The following is a 19624-nucleotide window of genomic DNA, read 5'->3' as shown; positions in this document are numbered from 1 at the left end:
AATGCCCAAGCAGACCTGGTTCTTCTTCATAGGAGTTACGCATTACAGTGCGATACTCTGACACAGTCAAAATGCACCATCTGTCAAGCGCTAATTAAACATCACTGTTTCAGTCTACGATTTCGGCCCTCCAAACTATTTAATCTGAAACCAAAAAATAATTTTTTGGCCAAATATTTTGGGCCAATTCATCAACTATGCATTCAGGCTGAGGAATATACAATTCGTCACTAGCAATACAGAAAAGAAACATTTTGAGAGTGCATGCAAACACACCCACATCCACCCGCAACCGCAGTGGGCAAAAAATTATGTCCGGATTTCAGTTCACTCCTCCACTCATGGAGGTGGGCAGCAAGAAACAGATGGTTCCAATGTGGAGCTCCATCAAACACACACACACACACACACACACACACACACACTTCTACATGGAACTGAGTGAAAGATCAGACAGATGGAGAGGAACACAGCCCGCTCTTCCCCTTCATGAGCCTGACACTGTACAGAAAAGACACAAAAGGCCAGTAGAGAATTGCTCCAAGATCACTGTTGTACTTTATTAACAAGATTCTAATGATAATGAGCTATTCAACAGCCTCTAATGGCAATGAGGTCTTTAAATATCCTCACTGCAGACATAAAAAGACATCACAACACAACAACTTGCTCACGCATTTCAGCCTCTTTGAGCCACTGTTTAGCTTCCTTAGCAAATTCAGCATTCGTATAATGATTAGCAACATTATTCGCAAGTCACAATACTTTTACACAATTTTAAAGCAACCCCTTAAAGCAGTTCTCTCTGAATCACATACAATTCTGAACTGTAAGGAATCCTCATGGCCAGTCAGGGATGGGTCATAAGCAGTATTCCCCTCAATCAGCAGATCAGAGGAGCATATGGGCCCAGTTGTTGGCCCGAGCCGAGTAACAGACTAAAGCCACACTGGGAGACTATTAAACATGCCTGAAACGTTTTAGCTGATATCTTGAATCTGTAAAATGAAGTAGTCTGGAATGGAGCCAAAAGTGTTTTGGTAAACTGACTTGTAGTAACACAAGATAAATATTTTTGTCAACCAATGTTCAAGAGTACATAAACTGTGGAAAAGAGAAAGAGAGCGCAAAAATAGGACCTTTAGCAACAGCTTGCCACTAAAGCAACAGTTTTCAACTGGGAGCCTCAGGTCACTTCCAATGGCTTAAAATGATTTAAAATAAGACATTACAGCTAAAATTCAGTATGTAAGCTTACATTACAGTTTTAGAAAAGTCATGGAAATCATAAAATCCTTAAAAGTTTAAATGTACTTAAAGTATATACTTTTTTTAGTTTTATCAGGCTCTGAAATATTTTATTGGGTGGAAATATTAGTGAGCAAAAAAATGAACTGAAAAGAAAAAAACACTGTAATCAAAAGTGTAAACACTTAATAATATTCAGTTATTGAAACTTCTTGGAATATACTGCCATTCCTAATTTCTATAACATTTTTAGAAGCAGATGCACCATAAATATATTAGGGGCCTTTCAGCAAGTTACACCTCCTATGCCCTTTAACATTATGCATAAATTTGTTTGTACCAATTTTGTAAAATGCCAAAACATGACATGGACAGCATGAAAAATACTGCAACATGTAAATTTAAACAGTTATAACCATGTTATTGCAGGTTACCAGTATACTCAGGACATTTCCAATCTCTCACCCTCAGTACTCACCCTCACATCATTCCAAACCTGTGAAACCTGTATTATTTACCAAAGAAGATACAGTATTTTGAAGAATGTGGGTAACCAAACAGTAAGAAGTCAATGGGAAACAGTAACTGTTTGGTTACCCACTTTCTTCAAATCTCTCAAATGTTCTTCCTTTATGTTCCAGATAAGAAAGTCAGTCATACAGGTTTAGAATGACATGAGGGTGAGTACATGATGATGCAATTTTCATTTTTGAGTGAACTATCCTTTTAACAACTATAGTATTTGTATAAAGTTACAGATGTAGATCTTTCATCAGGCATTTTTCTTTATTTAAAATTCATTAGAACTAAAAATATTTAAAGAGAAGAAAGTCTTCACCTTAATTCTTAGGATCTAAATTTCAAAGATCTTTTGATAGATGATCCTTTGTACAGTAGTTGCCCTTGTTCTGCATAGAATTCAGAGTTTAACGGCACTATTAGTAAGATTACGGTAGTCACAGGTAAAACTTTGGTCCTCATTGCCATGGTTAGCCTATATGGTTTCTAAAATAACAATAATAACTAAATTAATAAATTAGGGCAGTGCCTTGCAATTTTATATAAATCTGATCTGCCTGTTTTCACCACACCTGTTATGTCTTCATTTGAGTGCCTTGTGATGAAAATTAATGGCAATACTCCTGTACTTCTCATACTTGTCGTCCTCCCAAGGTTAATTCTGGATTTTTTTTCTGAACTTGCTGAATTGTTGATGTTGTTGAGTTCGAATTGTTCAGATATGCTGCTCATAGGGAACATAAATATACATGTTGATAATCCTGATTGTTCCCACACAGCTAACTTTATGGATGTACTGGACTGTTTTAATTTAATCCAGCATGTTTATTTCCCTACTCATAAATCTGGCCACACACTGGATTTAGTTTGTACTAAGTGTTTTGACATTGATCAACTTAGAAATGATGAACTATATTTTAGTGATCATAAATTATTGACCTATGAATTTTCAACCTCTGCTACTCTAAGGTCTACCAAGGAGTGTGTCATAACTTATATCAAGAACATTGATTCCCAGTTGCTCTATAGCCTTGTTGCTTTGCTACCTCTGACTGATTCTGTGGATTGTTACAACTCTGCAAATCTTCTATTCTTGATATTGTGGCACCTTTGAAAGAATGAGCTGTTTCTTTCACTAGGTCATCCCCAAGGTACACTAAGGAATTGGGGGCTCTCAAAGTCATGGGAAGGAAGACTGAGCGCTTATACAAAAAAATCTGGACTTACTGTACATAAGCTGATGCTTGATGAACAGCAGCTGAAGTATCATCTTGCCCTTAATTCTACCAGAGAGGCGTACTACTCACATATGATTAATGAAGGTGCTGATAATCCAAGGAAGTCAATTAACAATTAACAGGTTTTTGAAGCCTCATAATCAAATCATTAGTCCCTTTGTTGAGTTGTGTAACAAATACCATAAGTATTTTACAGAGAAAGTTCAAGATGTCTACAATTCCATGCTTGCTAGTTCTTGCTGACCAGTGAGTTTCATCCTACAAATTTATCATCTAATTTTTCACATTTTGCGATTGTTAATTCAGAAGATGTCATGAATTCTACAGTCATGGCCAAAAATATCGGCACCCTTGGTAAATAGCATCAAAGAAGGCTGTGAAAATTAATCTGCATTGTTAATCCTTTTGATCTTTTATTTAACAAAATCACAAAAATCTAACCTTTCATTGGATAATAAGAATTTAAAATGGGGATAAATATCATTATGAAATAAATCTTTTTCTCAAATACATGTTGGACACAATTATTGGCATCCCTAGAAATTCTTATGAGTAAAATATCTCTGAAGTATATATTCCCATTCATATTCACAATTTTAAGCACTCCAGGGTGTATTATGAATATGAAATTATCCAGTCATGGCTTCCTGTTTTACAGAAATATAAATAGGAGGGAAAACAAAGCCCAAATCCCCTTAATCATCCATTACAATGAGAAAAACCAAAGAATATATTTCTGATGTGCAGCAAAAGATTATTGAGCTTCACAAATTAATGAAGTGGCTTTAAGAAAAGAGCTAGAGCAGTGAAAATTCCCATTTCCACCATCAGGGCAATAATTAAGAATTTCCAACCAACAGAAAGTGTTATGAAACTGCCTGGAAGAGGATGTGTCTATATCGTCCTAATGCACAGTGAGAAGGAGAATTTGAGTGGCTAAAGACTCTACCACAGCTGGAGAATTGCAGAAAATAGTCTAGGGGTCAGAAAACCTAACAGCACCTACATCAACACATGTTGTTTGGGAGGGTTTCAAGAAAAATTCTCCTCGCTCATCCAAAAACAAACTCCAGCATATTCAGTTATCAGCCATGACTGGAACTTCAAATGGGACTGGCTTCTATAGTCAGATGAAGCTAAAAAATGAGCTTTTTAGCAGCAAACACTCAAGGTTTGGTGAACACAGGGATAAAAAGTACCCCTTGTGTACAATGAAATATACTGCTGTATTTTTGATGTTGTGGGCCTATATTTCTGCTGGAGGTCCTGGACATCTTGTTTAGACACATGGTATCATGGATTCTATCAAATACCAACAGATAAAAAAAATCAGTAAGTGACTGACTCTGTTAGAAATCTTATAATGGGCCACGTTTGGATCTTCCAACTGGACAATAATCCAACCACAAACCTCAAAAAAACAACACAGAAATGGGTCACTGAGAACAAAACCAAGCTTCTGCTATGGCCATTCCAGTCCTCTGACCTGAACCCTATAGAAAATGAGTGTGGTGAACTGAAGAGAAGAAGCACCAACATGGAGCTGGGAATCTAAAGGGTCTGGAGTGATTCTGGATGAAGGAATGGTCTCTGATCTCTTGTCAGGTGTTCTCTAACCTCAACAGGCATTATAGGAGAAAATTTAGAGCTGTTAAACTGGCAAAGAAAGGTTTAAAAAAATATTGAATAAACAGGTGCCGTTAATTGTAGCCAATGTGTATTAGAGAAAAACATTTATTTCATAATGATATTTCCCCCCATTTTAAATTCTTATTATCCAATGAAAGGTTAGATTTTTGAGAATTTTTTTAAATAAAAGATCAAAAGGATTAACAATGCAGATTCATTTTCACAGCCTTCTTTGATCATATTTACAAAGGGTGCCGATATTTTTGGCCATGACTGTAAATGCCTGGTGTTCATGAATACTAAAATAAACAAAAAAATGCATGTGCAAAAACTGTCACCACATGTTGCCAACTTTCTAGTATTTTCTGAGTATTCTAAGCAGCTGCTAGGATGGTTGCCAGACTGTTATGATAGTTGTTAGCTCTATAAAGTGAATATATTGTTATAATAAACATTACAAATTTTCTAAACAAGTCTCTTACTTATTTTATTTTAAGTTTCTTACAAGGTGTTCATTAAGACTTGTATTATTAAGCTCCTCTAAGCCTTAAAGTACAGGCCTGTGCTTAGAGAGACCCGACAGGGTGCTAAGACTAATAACAGCCCTGCTTTATTTGGCTGACAATAATGAAGGGTGTAAGAGCAGCATTGCTCTACATTGTGTCAAGACCAAAAGAAAGAAAGGATTAAGAAATAGAAAGCATATAAATGGGATGAGTTTTATGCTCAAAACAGAGACACATTATGGTACTGTTGATTGGGCTCTTATTTGACCAGAGATCCAGAGCAGAGAATATGAATGTCAACGAAGAGGAAAAGACAATGCAAGATCAGAGTATTAGCCAAGCAGACTTGAAGGGGAAGAAACAGAACAGCACATAGTTCCAGCACCGATTGCTGCTAATGTGCTGTTAGCTTTGCAGTTTCTTTCAAGCTGTATCGATTACTCAAAGGCTTTGAATGAGCTGGACCCTTCCAGGCTTAGAGGAGTTTGTCAACCATTAGGTACTAAAGCATCGGAGGGGCAGTTAAGGAAAAAGGTTTTCCTCACAGCAGCCATTAATAAAGGATGCCATTAAAAGCAGTGTTGACAAATGAACCTTTCACAGAGAAAATTCAGTTACGATTGTGTGTTCAGCAGCTGATACATTTAAAGTCATACATAATGAGGCGCTTCTGCTGCCATGTCCAGTGGGTGCGAAATTGATAAAAAAAAAAAGTAAAAAGTACAAAAATCATTCATCATCATTTTCATAAGCCTTCAATATTGTACAAATACTATGGCAAGAATAGGCCATATTAATGTTTGTTTTTATATAACTTACTATACAATTGTTATACTCAAATTCCATTCAAAATTTTGTGCTCAGCACACTTTCTCTAAAAGATAAAAAACTTTTATTCATCAAATGACTGAAAGTGACAGTAAAGACATATAAAATGTTATATATTCTTATGAACTTTGAATTAAAAGCTTAAAAAGATGTATCACGGTTTTCAACAGTTTTCAACATTAATAATAATAAGAAATGTTTTTTTTTAGCACTAAGTTAGCATATTAGAATGATTTTTGAAGGATCATGTGACACTGAAGACTGGAGTAATGTTTGCTGAAAATCCAGATTTGCATCACAGAAATAAAATACATGTCAAAATATTTAAATAGAGAACAGTTATTTTAAAATGTAAGAATATTTCACAATATTCCTGTTTTTACTGTATTTTTGTTCAAATAAATGCAAACTTGGTGAGCATTATAAAAAAAAAACAAAAAAACATTTAAAATTCTCACAGGCCCCAAATCTTTGAATAGTGTTGAATAATCAAATATTGAATAATATTAATAAAACAAGTTAATTTAGATGTTACCACATAAAGCACTTTTTTTCGGTTACCCAACAAAACATTTTTACAGTGGAGCTATGAATGAAAAATAAAGGCAGTCTCAGAAGTCAGTCATCAAAAGTCTAACTGATGAGGACGAGGCGGAGAACAGGACATCAGATTTCATTTATCACTGTGAAGAGATGAGCTGTCAAACCACAGAAACATCAGCACCAGGCTCCCCACGCTAAATCTGCTGTGTGGGACTCAAAGGGCTTATCTGCTCTGCAATATTTATAAGATTAGAAACATTAATAAACAACAGTCTGTTTCTAAGATGCAGGAGTCCTGAAACTGTTTATTTTTCCTAAAAACAATTTTTATTTTATTTTAAATTATTTATAGATTTAGATTTAGATTTAACTGGTCCTAGTTTCTTAAAACCGAGATTATATTTGTTACTTTGCATTATTTATTTTCCAAAAATGTATGAGTGACAGGAATTACTGAATTTTTAAGAACGTGTAGAAACAAACAAACAAACAAAAAAGATGTTTAACATCGGACAGAAATGTATTTGCACAAATTTGCAAAATGGCAAAAAATCATGAACCATTCTGAAAACAACAAAAGCAGCCTATACCAGTGTAGATTTAAACAAGAAAAAACATTATTGGTTGCCAGTATACTTTTAATAGTATACTTACCAGTATATGCTGGTCTACATGCAATAACCAACATGTGTCAATAACAGTTTCTCAGCATTCATGAAGAACATTAATAAATGATACTTTGTTCCTGAGACAAAGCAAAGCACCATCAGCATTATTATTTCCTATCTCCTTTTTTTGAGGTTCAACCAGTTCAAGTTTCTTAAAAACAGCAACATATTAGGTGCTTTGGATCATTTATTTTCCAAAAACATATGAGTGACAGGAATTGGTGATGTGTAAAAATGAAAAATGACAACAAACAGGAAACTGATACAGGTGAACAATGGGGCACGTGGAAATCCTTTTCTGCGCCCGTCAGACTCACTTGATAAAGACTCCAGACTGGACAGACAAAAACAAAAGAGGGCATTGAGATCAAACAGTGACCCCGGCTGGCTCCACTGACATGTTTCTGGTCATGTGCCAGCTCTGTGTCTCCTAGCGATGCCTGCTGTGTCTGGCGGGTCTGTCAGACAAGCCATAGACACGAGACACTTTCTACGTATGTTGCCCGCTACTTACATGAAGCATCCACACAGATTGTTTGTTATATTAATGCTGCATATGAAGATGGTGGTTTATGTTAATTAGAAGATAAGGAATGATTGTTATTCAGATTCATGCTACTTTATGTCTGACCTCAATTAGTCTTTTAATCCTGATCTGCCCTTAAAACAAGTGAAGCAAATAATGTGTCCTCATGTGCCTCAGAGCCACCTCAGGGCGCCTCACATTTTTATATTGCAAGAAAGCAACTAACCTACACTAGTTTTGTCTAACAATTCATTTAATTTGAAATATAAAACCTTCAGATAGATGAAATTGTAGCTGATTTCATTATTCCTGCTCTGACTGTGAGGTAAAACTAATATGGGTGATTGACAGGTCGAAGAGATTATGTTAGACATCTCAATAAACCCTAGCGGACAGACTGTAAAGTATTGAAACAAAGTGTCCTATTTCCTGCTGTGAGTTGATGATCTAATGTGATTTAAAAGACCTGAAGAGATGTGGTCTGAAGTCTGTTGTCTCTGCTATCAGATTGTATCAGATATCAGTTTCTTGTTCCCATTATTCTGTCATGTAAACATAAGATGCTGTAAGGCTTTTAGTATGCTAATGTACTCCAGGCCTACATGTCAATCACCAACCCCCACTGTCCATCACTCCCCACATATACACAGCACCTATTTCAGACACTAAAACCCTCTTATTTGCACCCTTTCTCCATCTGTGTATCTCTCTGTCAGTGCAGGACATGGCTATTGTTAGGGGTGGGCGGTATGATCAAAATTCTATTTCACTATTCAATTCTATTATTTTTTTTTAAATAGTAATGCATTAAAAATGCAATTTATATGTACAATGACTTGAATAGGCCACTTCTATGACTAAGCATGTTAATAAATGATAATAAACTGAATTAAATCAAGAATGTATAAAGATGATCCAACTGGTCTGATATCATAATGAAAAAAAATGTAAAATAATGTTTTCTTTTCACAAATTAAGTACATTCTAAGTTTGTAGAAGGAGAAATCTCTATAATAAATAATAATAAAATTAATAAAATAATAAAAAACTGTTTAATATTAACGAAAAAACGTAATATGCAAAAATAAAGAATGAAGAAATATGCATAAAAGCATAAATTGATTAAAACATAAAACTAGATTTTAAGTTTTTTTTCCCCTTTTCTTTATCAATGACAATCTCTTTACCCTAATCTGACCAAACTGTAAGTCTGTCTATGAGTACCTTTTTACTTTAACTAGATCTTACTTTATTTGTCATAGTTTATTTCATTCTAGGTCACATACAGTCACTGCAATGCAGACTTTATAGTAAAGTCCTTTTGCTCTAGGATGACAGATTCATTTTTAGTACATCTAAGGACCACTTCTGTTCATGTCTGCAGCTTTGCAAATCAGATTAGTTTTCAAGTATACACTGAGATTACTGGATTGGGTACAAAACATGTGTTTGGCACCTATCATAACATTCATATTTCTCATTTCTAAGCAGATGTCAGAAAGATTAAGCTCTTAAGATCTATGTAGCGTGTTTCACCAAATGTACAAATGACTTGAAAAACCAACAGAGCTCTAATCTTGAGTTTAAAAGTGACTTTTAAAGTGACTTCAATGATGAAGAGGTGGAGGCAGCAGGGTGCATATGGGTTAGCAATGATAACTTAAGTGTCTGACCCCTCTTCCCAGCCTCTAACATGCTACCTCCCCTCTGCAGTCTCCCTGGAGACCGACTTGCCCTCATGCAGATTTATAAAACCATTATGGAGGGTCTATTACCATGTCATTGATTGCCATTATCAGCTAATCACAAAGCACGCAGCTGGGAGAAGATGTAATGCGTCTAACATCTAGGCTAATACATCAAAACTGGTCAGTTTTATTTACTTATTGCTAATTTGGCAACCCAAATGTAAACTCCTGCCAAAAAAAGTGAGGCTTCTTTCTCTCCATCTGCTTCTGTGGTGTAAAACTAAGCAAAGCTCTTTGGGGAAAAAAAAAGAAAGGCAAAAGAGCGATTGGCATTCATGGAGTTAAGAAGCGTATCTGACTGAGAGAGTCTTGTGTAGGCTATTACAGATCCACTAGCCCCCCTAAACGCAGCCCACACCTGCCAGCTGCACTTTAAATCCTCCAACCGTTAGGTTCAATTACAGCAGAGCTGGATGGAGTCTCAGTGGGGTGTCTTTGCCTCAGCATCCCCACCCCCACCTGCCGGGAATTAGGCTCGGAATGCTCGGAAGCAGATGGCATCCAGTGGCTATCATGTTAACATGCATGTTACCCCTAAATATTCACAATTTAGCCTTTGATGGGGGACTTTCAAGGCAATGGATAATTCACAGGCTCAGACGTTTTTGACTCTGACTAGAGAGGTATAGCTAGGCAAGGCTGTGGTTTTGTCTTATAATAAGTCATAGAAAGTCTTTTAAAACAATTATATTGATAGTTTTTGTCAATAATGGATAAGACCACCTTACTTTTAGGTGCATGAAGACTCTCTGTTTTGCAAATTGCAAAACCCGTAAAAGCTTTGTTCATCTTCGGAACACAATTTAAGATATTTTGGATGAAAACCTGGAGGCTTGTGACTGTCCCATAGACTGCCAAATAAATAACAGTGTCAAGGTCCAGAAAAGTATGAAAGACATCATCGGAATAGTCCATCTGCCATCAGTGGTTATGAAACGACGACAATACCATTTGTACGCAAATAAATGTGTCTCTCCACATCAGCGTAACGCCATTTTGGAGAATATGAGCTGTAACTTCTGTGTCAACCGTGACAAAAGGATGCACTGTTTTCTTTCTAATCAAAGCATAAATATACGTAGAAAACATATCCTTGTGTCGTGGCTGACACAGAAGAGCATAAGCTGCCTGCGTTCTGCTCATATTCTCCAAAATGGCGCTACGCTGATGTGGAGAGACACAGAGGAGACAAATTGTTGAATAAAGTTGTTATTTTTGTTTTCTTCTCGTACAAAAAGTATTGTCGTCGCTTCATAACATTACGGTTGAATCACTGATGGCAGATGGACTATTCTGACTATGCTTTTCATACTTTTCTGGACCATGACAGTGTATTTTACTTGGCAGTCTATGGGACAGTCACAAGCCTCACGATTTTCATCCAAAATACTGTATCTTAAGCAAGACTAAAGACATAAATTTTTCTATTCAAATAAATGCTGTGCTTGGGAACTTTCTATCCATTGGGGTGGGGGGGGTCCTAATGTTCCTAATGCTATTTTATGCATTCTGAGTTATTTACACTATGTTAAAAAGTTGGATTCTCTTGCTAAACATGGCCAACATTTTAAAAACATTTTGGATATATGTTGGAGTATTTCTGTGCCAAATACACTCCTCCTGGATTCCTATTAGTTTTTTTTTCGAGCATGATGTCATAAAGGGCGGAATTCCTTGTATGGGCACTTCTCTCGGAAGAGCGTGCACACAGAGCGAGAGCAAGAGCACACACATCAAAATCATCAGCAGCGCTGCACAGGACTCGTTTGAGAGGAATGTCTCCAAAGAAGTGTGTTTTTGGTTGTAAGGGAAAGAGAACCTTGTTCAGTTTCCCAAAGAACCCAGTGTTACGTGAACAGTGGATGCAGTTTGTTTTTCTGGGAAAGTAACAGAGTTTTGCAAGTGTGGTTGTTTGTTCCTGTCATTTCGGTAGGGTTGGGAACCATTACAAATGTTCCGGTTCCGGTTCCTGTTCTGCCTAACGGTTCTGGTTCCAATTCTGGTTCAATTAAAATAATTAAATAACTATTAAAAAATAGTGGTAAGGAAAAATGCAAAATACTCAACTTCTCAATGCTCAATACTGTTTATTTCTTACTGTCAACTTAATTTAAAGGTTGGCAATGTCAAAATTCAACATATATTACAGTATACGGATCTTCATAAGTAGGGTTGGGTATAGTTTTAATCGGTAAATTTTCCGATTCCGGTTCCATTTAAATGAACTATTATTATGTTTTTTACTATTTTACCTTCATTGAATGTAGTGTTGGTGGAAGGTAGTAAGTAATGTTGAGTAATGCTAGTCTATCATTCAGCATGTGCTTCAAAGTTGATGTTTTTTACACTATCAATAACATTTTGCTTTTCAAGCAGGAATATGCTGGTTGGCCAAATAGTTCATTGAGAGCTAATACACTTGTTCATTTCCTTAAATTAATGAAATATCAACTGTTATACTTATACGAGAAACACTGAATCGTCAGAACACCGGCGGAACGCTGCCCACAGCGTTTGGTCACGTGTCGCACCAGAACCGTTTTCGGAACCGAAACTTAGAAATTGCTTACGGTTCCGATTCTTTTCAATGAACAGAACCGGTTCTGAATAAGAACCAGTTCTCGGTTCCCAACCCTACATTTCGGGGATGAATGCTTTATAAACAAAGCCCAGTTCGACGCTGGATTTGCACATCGTTTAATACTGAAAGATGGAGCAGTCCCAGAGATAAAACATCTCAGTCATGATTAGGAAGTGCAGGCGATAAGTAAAACTGCATCATATTTTGTTGTTTTGATGGCAATTGGCACGCAAGTGCTCGTGACTCTTTAGCTCCACCCACGGCATGCCTCCAGGAGTTCGGCTGTTTTTGGAGAGAATCATAAAGCTGCATCTTTCTTTTGTAAATATGAAAAAAATAAAGACGGAGATAAAATGGAGATGGAGATATAAGGGATGGTTTACTACTCTATAGGTAGTCAAGATTAAGATTAACAAGAGATTGGATGAAACGGTATGTTATGTTCCCTTTAAAGAATCCTGAAAATAATGTATTATGGTTTCCACAAAAATATTAAGCAGGACAACTGTTTTCAACACTGATAATAAGAAATGTTTGAAATCAGCATATTAGAATGATTTATGAAGGATCATGTGAGACTGAAGACAGGAGTAATGGCTACTGAAAATTTTGTGTTGCCATCAAAGGAATAAGAGTTATTTTAAACTGTAATAATATTTCATAATATGTTTTGGTCAAAATATTCTTACAGACACCAAACTTTTGAAAGGTAGCGTAAATACATAATATATACAGTGCATAAATAAATAAATAAGTAAATCCCAGCTAATATGGCCCTGCCCAATATGGGTTCTTGGGCTTCAATTCTCTTTAAGCCACACTAGCGATATCTTCAGAAACAGACTAGTTACACTATATAATCTGGAGTAGGGGATGTCCTTTTCATCTAGTGTGTCCGCATCTGTGCATTGAGGACATGCCGCCTCTAACTCTTCACAGTCCTACTGAGGGCATACCAACTGTAATCACATATGACATGCAGTGATGCCTTGCTTGAACCAACCAAAAAGCTCTTAAATAAACACAGTTCCAAAACAAATTATGCCTCTTGTGCATCTTCAGACATATATACTGTATGTAGTTATATACACACACACAAACACACTCATGTCATGAAAGCAATAAGACGAGTATTGAGTGTGTGAGTAAGCAGCTTAAATGTAAGACAAGTTTCATCTAAGTCAGTTTGATGGATTTGCACTGCATTTTGATCTAGTTGGGTGTTTCTTGGAACCTTGTTATTGGTGTCTACAAATATAAAGTTCCAATCTGAATGCTTTAATGTTTTTCTTCTCATCACATTTCTCATTCCTCAGTTGTAAAGAGATTCATCAAAGACGTTAATCTTACTAAGGCTGAGAAAAGCACACAGTGAGAGTACAGCAACTCTGAGCTATGTACAAATGCCTCATTACTGATTACTGAGGTGAGCACAAAAGATAAACTATAGTGAAATGCATGAGTGGACCAATTTATGTACAGTAGAGCATATTTTATAAATATAGTACACCTTGGGGTCCCATGACTACTTTTAAACCATTTGAGGTACAAATAAGATTTATTAGGACTTGACTTCATCTTGTGATCTAAAAGTAAAAATCCCATTTGCTGTTGTAAAGATTCATAAAATGTCTCTTCAATACAAGGAATATTCCTGAAATGTCTTAAAGACATGGGTATCACTCCAGTGCTATTCCATCATACATTTTTAATGCTTATCAGTGACAAACCATGCTATTTGTGTGTGCCAGGAGCTACTCCCACTGAGCCACTCACAGACATTAGGATTCCCTGTGCTGCAGGGTAGATGACATGCTCTTCCCAATCATAGACAGCAGTAAAGCCCACATATATTAGTGGTAAACTGCCATTGGCTGCTCAATCTCAGCTACATAAAGTCAATGAATAATGTAGAGCACTTTGGGCTAAAAGTCCATTTGACAGGTTGAGACTGTCTAACATTTGGTTCAATTTAAATGTTTTCTACAAATGAAGTCTACTCTGGACATCCCAACCCAACCTAAGATACAACAATAATAATAATAATAATAATAATAATAATCATTAAAGGCTCAATGGGAATTAGTTGCAGAGCTGTGATGCTAACCAGAGTTTTGGCATTATTATATTTGTGGAGGTGGGAGTGTAACCAGACTTAAATGCAGGTATTAAGTAAGATTATAAGAGTTGAAGGTCTTATTCAGAACAATTGAAAATATAGATGTGAATGTCTTTAGCATAGCAATAATAACTGAGACCGGATGTGACTAAGAGTGAGCATATAAATATTGAAACAAAAAGGGCCAAAAACAGAGCCCTGAGGGACCTCCATGAGGGTTTTGTTTGTTAGTTCACAGGGTCTCAAAATGTCTATTTCTTTCACCAATATCACACACCCAAATAACAGAGGATGAGGTGAGTGAGTATTTCAGACACTTTCTCAGATAAATCCAGCCTGAGACATTACCACAATAATTCTACATTCTCCTTTGTCAGGCAATTCATGGAGGGAGTTTTGCATAATTAAGGCAGATCAAGCCGGGACAGACTGCAAATATGCGAATGAGTTCTCTCACTAAATTCCAAAGAGATTCACGGTGGTCGAGAGGCATCCAGGAGCTTTCCATATACAATTCACCACTGATGTGCCGAATCCCTGACAACATCATCAAGACACATCAGCTATCCACATCCCACCAGGCGTGCTTTTTGAATGAGAACAGAAGGGGATAATTCCCCTGTCCCCATAAGATTTCTGCATGAAATGCTTCAAAATTTCTTTGTGTTCCACAGAAACAATGAGTTTTCTTCAATTGCTGAAAATCCACATTTAGATTTTTAGAAAACAAAAGATATATTGTCTCAAAAGATTAAAAGATGAGTAAACAAACACACAGCACAAAGATAGATGAATTGCTACGAGTACAGATGAAAAGAGAAGGTGATACTCGAATAGTCATGAATACTGTCTCTGCTGGAAAGACCATGGCTGAACGCTCAGTGTCCCTGCCATTACCAGAATACAAAGGTCAATTGTGCTTTCTGCCAGTAATGTCTGTTCCTGTCTATTTTCTTTCAGATATTACTGTAAATAACCAAAGCATTTTGATTACTTCTAATTAAGTATTTCATTTACTAAGATAAAATATCAATGAATGATGTAAAGCTGCAACAAAATCCAACACACATATGCAGATTGGTTTAACCACATAAATGAAATGAGAATGACTTGTTTTAGTGTCCTAATAACCACAGAATTGACTAAAGACATAACCCATCTGGATTTCCCGTCTGGGCTGGTAGAGCACGTACAGAATTAAAGAGGGTTCAGGTGGTCATTACCAGCTCCTGACGTATAATTGTGCACTATCTATACGACAGCAGCTCAGATCTTTATTTGAGTGTCCCTTGAGGGTAGCATCACTGAAGCGTTCACATTTATTAAAGGTGAAAAAACACTAAAAGTGTCGCCTCATTTTTTCCAGGACAATGCTCTGTTGGAGCATCCAAAGAAAAGGGAGAAATACAGTGAGAATAGGAAGTTACAAACTTCACCTCTTCTTCACCTACACAATTTAGGAAGTTATAGACTTAACTTGCTTAAACTGATAAATAGGACTGATAAATGTTGACTTCTAGAATAGAATAAAAACCAACTAATCTGCTGATATATAATCAATATATCTACAAATTTCTTATTCTTATTCTTTATTAAACTTATGAAAATCATCTCCAAAGATGACATTTAAAAAAAAATCCCAGATTTATTACATGAGCAGGTTATGAAAAGATTGATTTTAGACTAAAAATACCTAAATGTCAAAAACTCAAAAAACAACTCATGGCAAAACATATGTGTGCTTGAGGCAAATTTGTTCCTATGAGGAAAGGGACTGTCATGTGAAATTCAGTCTTCAACGGTTTAGTCGGACTGACATTTTGAATCCTGCTATTGACTAGTGTCTATGCAACCAAGCATCTAATATAAAAAATTCAGTGTGTAGAGTTTGTAGAGTCTTCAGCATAGGAATAAAAAGTTATAGCTGTTTAGCGTAAAGATGTAGTAATGATATTATGCCAGAGCAAAAATAATAGGCCTACGCTGGTTTTCTATGGTTTCCAGACAATTCCAGAGTATAAATCACTCACACAATATTCAGATTAATGACCTTGTTTGGAACCATAGGGGCTATTTCAATCCCCTTAGGGCTTTAGCTGATATCTTTATTTAAATGATTTTATTAAATGACTTTTTTAGATCTATCACTTACTTGTTTGCCCTCCAGAGTATAGAGTCTTTTCACAGCGCCAGAATCCAGTTTAATGGCGTCAGTGATGTCCGTGAGCACCTGCTCAAAGGAGTGAGCCGTCTTCTTATTCAAGAGGACCCGGACAGCTTTACGGGGTTTGACACCACTCCTGATGACTGTCACCAGCTTGGGTTTGATGAAGTCTTTGCTCTCTCGTTCTCTCAGCTCGTTCTTTGATGTGGTAAGGGATGGCAGCGAGCGGGATGTGCCCGTCTTCACATTGACTGACCAGTTTGGATTGACATTCTTAGTGTACTCCACTTTACGGTATGGTTCATTGGAAGCACACACATAGCTTTCACCTGCCAAGAGGAGAATAAGATGAATAAAATTGTTTTGTTCAAAACGCTTCAAAATGCAGATATAGGTATTCAGTTATGAATAAAGTAGTTTACTGAAAACCTAAATAATTAATTTATTTCCAAATGCATTTTTGACATCATGTTTGGAGGTTAGACGTGATTTTTGATATTTATGAAGTAGACATTTAAATACTGTGATGAATACGGCCTATTTTTTACTTTATTCAACATTGATTAAAAATTCTAAAAATATAACATTAATTCTAATGAATCTGATAGGAAAGCCCTTTTTTGCAGTAAAACAGAATAAAACAGGTAATTGTGAGCTGAAATTTTAAATAAAAAGTAAAGTCAAAAAGTGACATAAAATTGCAGTTTGATACAGTTTTGGAATATAAAACCATCATTATAATAAAAAAAAAAATGTTGCAATTATGAGAAAGTCACAACTGGGAGATATGAACTTAAAGCTGTGAGAAATAAAGATATAAAGTTAAATTGTAAGAAATAAATTCTTATTGTGAGATATAGAGCCATATTTTCTAAAAATATAAAGTTACAGTTCTAAAATAATGTATAGGCACAATTGTGAGATATTAAGTCAATTTGCAGTAGTATTTTTGGGATATAAATTTGCTATTCTGAGATTCTGCAATTTTAAAATATAAAGTTGCTATAATTTATTTATTAACATATTTTATTTTTTTCATACTAAGGAGGATACATGCTTCTATGCACCTCAGCATCTCATAAAAAAAGTAAATACAATAATATACTGCCATTATAAATAAACATCTAAGATAACCAGAGACTGCAAAGGGTTGGGTTGAATAAAAACACGAGTAACCTGTCTGTGACCCCAGTTCTGCCTCTCTACACTTTTCAGCTGTGGTTTTGGACAAAGTCCAAGGCAAAGTATTTTCCTTTTTGCAGGAATTTCAATCGAACTGTTAGCAAGTATGCACTCCCATTCCCATAGCTATACTTCACAAACCAAAGGGCCATATAAATGTATATCACATGAAATATTATTTCCCAAGAAACGTTGCATAAATACTTTCATTATGGAGTTTATTATGAAATGTTAACATAACTAAACATAGACTTATCTAATAGACATTGTGTTAAATACTTAAAACCCATTAAAGTGTGCGTGACAGCATAAAGGCCATGCTTGTTGTTTATGTGTGATGATGGCACATCTTGGCACTACAGCACAGGCAGCTGGTCTGAAAAATAGAGCTTTGTCATCCTAAGGAGAGCAGTGCTGTCAGGACAAAAGACATGCTAGTGTATCAAAAGAGGACAAACAACCCTTGAAACCAAACATCCCCTCCTGCTCCCTCCCTACCTCAGAGAAAACATGTCTGAATGTCACATTTACAACAGTTATGGCATGATCAGCAATAGATTAAAATCATTTCAAAATCAAAATGAATTTGTGTGATGTTTTGTATGCCATTTAAAAGTTGTATGGATTTGGTTAGTTCTGTTCCTCTGCTTTCAATTGCCAAGATATTCAGTATAACATCACTCGTCCTCACATGATTTTGCTTAATGTTTGCTGAGCAGTGTAAGGTTCATGGTGATAAAGTGATTCTCATGTTAAGGTCAAGGGGTCAAGATGACATCAAGAGTTAAAATTGAGTCTTGAGGATACATATGCACAAATATGTTTGAAATGCTTCTCTTCAAGTCCAGAGTTGCATTTCTGCAGAGCAATTTAAATAAAAAATGATATTCAAATACCTCGCTTTGAACAAGTACCGACCCCTGATCTGTCAATCTTTACAGATCCAACTCAGTTATAAACAGTGAAATAAATACCTTAATGCCACTTACATTTGAAGTTTATAACCTCACATAGAAACACAAGATGTTTGAGTCCAGATCAAATATATGATGAATTTTTGAGAATATATTTAAATGTCAAACAGAAAAAAAAGAGCAAACAATCACCATGAAATTATAGTAGGTGATATCACACTTAGATATGCATGCTATGCACGCCAAACTATTTAGCATCATTACGTAAACACTATCTACTCAGAAAAGAAAAATCATATATCAAGTATATCAAGAATATCATCTGAATCTGAACAGCAAAGTCTACATCCTAAAATTATATATATTTCTCATCTTAGTAGCTAAGACAGGCAACTGAGAACAGATGACTCACCTAGTGTGAATTAAATGTTTGTTTATTCACACGAGAGTATGAAAAGATGTGTGATATAACCATGGCCTGTGAGCTTTGATGCATTTATAATATTTCAGGTTTTGCGTGCAATCCAAATTAAAACAATGAGCCAAAATTAAGACATATTAAACGTTGAAAACAAAACCCAAAACACCAAGCAACAGAAATTTCATGCATGCAACTATTTTTAAAACATGTTAAGATAAATAACTAACAATTAATACTCATAAATCATTAAGATTATGGTCAGTGTTTAATTCCACCACTGACCCAGAACTACAACCATTCATCCACAGCATAAACATCATTGTTCCAGCCACTGGATCATGAAATGTCAATTTCACTCAGTTTGCCTCAGAAATAAGAGGGTGGGAGGAAGGGAGGGAGGGAGAGGCTCCCAAGACACTGGGCTTTATTAAGCTGAGAAATTAACAAAAGGCTAATTAATCAAGTAGACTCCAGATGGGGTCACTATTACTGATGATAAACTGACCCAAAATCAGATGGCAGCTATTTGACATAATACGCATGTGTTGGAAAACAGAAATATAGTAATACGGATGTCATTCACATGGGACTCAGGTGTGGACTGGAACAACCACTGGGGTTATGAACCCTCCATCACCCTCTCATAACCAGTCCTGCCTTAATGTCCAGATGGGACCCCGATGTGCCCATCATTCAACAAAGTGTGGTGGGCCAGCACAATAAGCAGTATCAGTAATTACAAACACTCCAACGATCTCTAGCAAATAGCATTCATAGCTTTGATCATGTG

General features: G+C 36.0%; 1 protein-coding gene across 11 annotated transcripts in view; it reads right to left on the bottom strand.

The window, feature by feature from the left end:
- The window catches only part of LOC109096258 (serine/threonine-protein kinase DCLK2-like), a 50376-nt gene that overhangs the window by 27661 nt on the left and 3091 nt on the right, over window positions 1-19624 (bottom strand). For all 11 annotated transcript variants that reach the window (XR_002018922.2, XR_006153697.1, XM_019109936.2 and 8 more), the window contains exon 2: window positions 16306-16646. Coding sequence is in view for 9 of the 11 variants with exons in the window: in XM_019109936.2 (XP_018965481.1) it covers window positions 16306-16646 (341 nt within the window). In the remaining 2 variants the exon portion in view is untranslated. The remainder of the gene's footprint in view (window positions 1-16305; window positions 16647-19624) is intronic.

This window comes from Cyprinus carpio, chromosome B1 (assembly GCF_018340385.1).
Source record: "Cyprinus carpio isolate SPL01 chromosome B1, ASM1834038v1, whole genome shotgun sequence".
NCBI lineage: Eukaryota > Metazoa > Chordata > Actinopteri > Cypriniformes > Cyprinidae > Cyprinus > Cyprinus carpio.
This window is presented reverse-complemented; position numbering and strand designations above follow the sequence as displayed.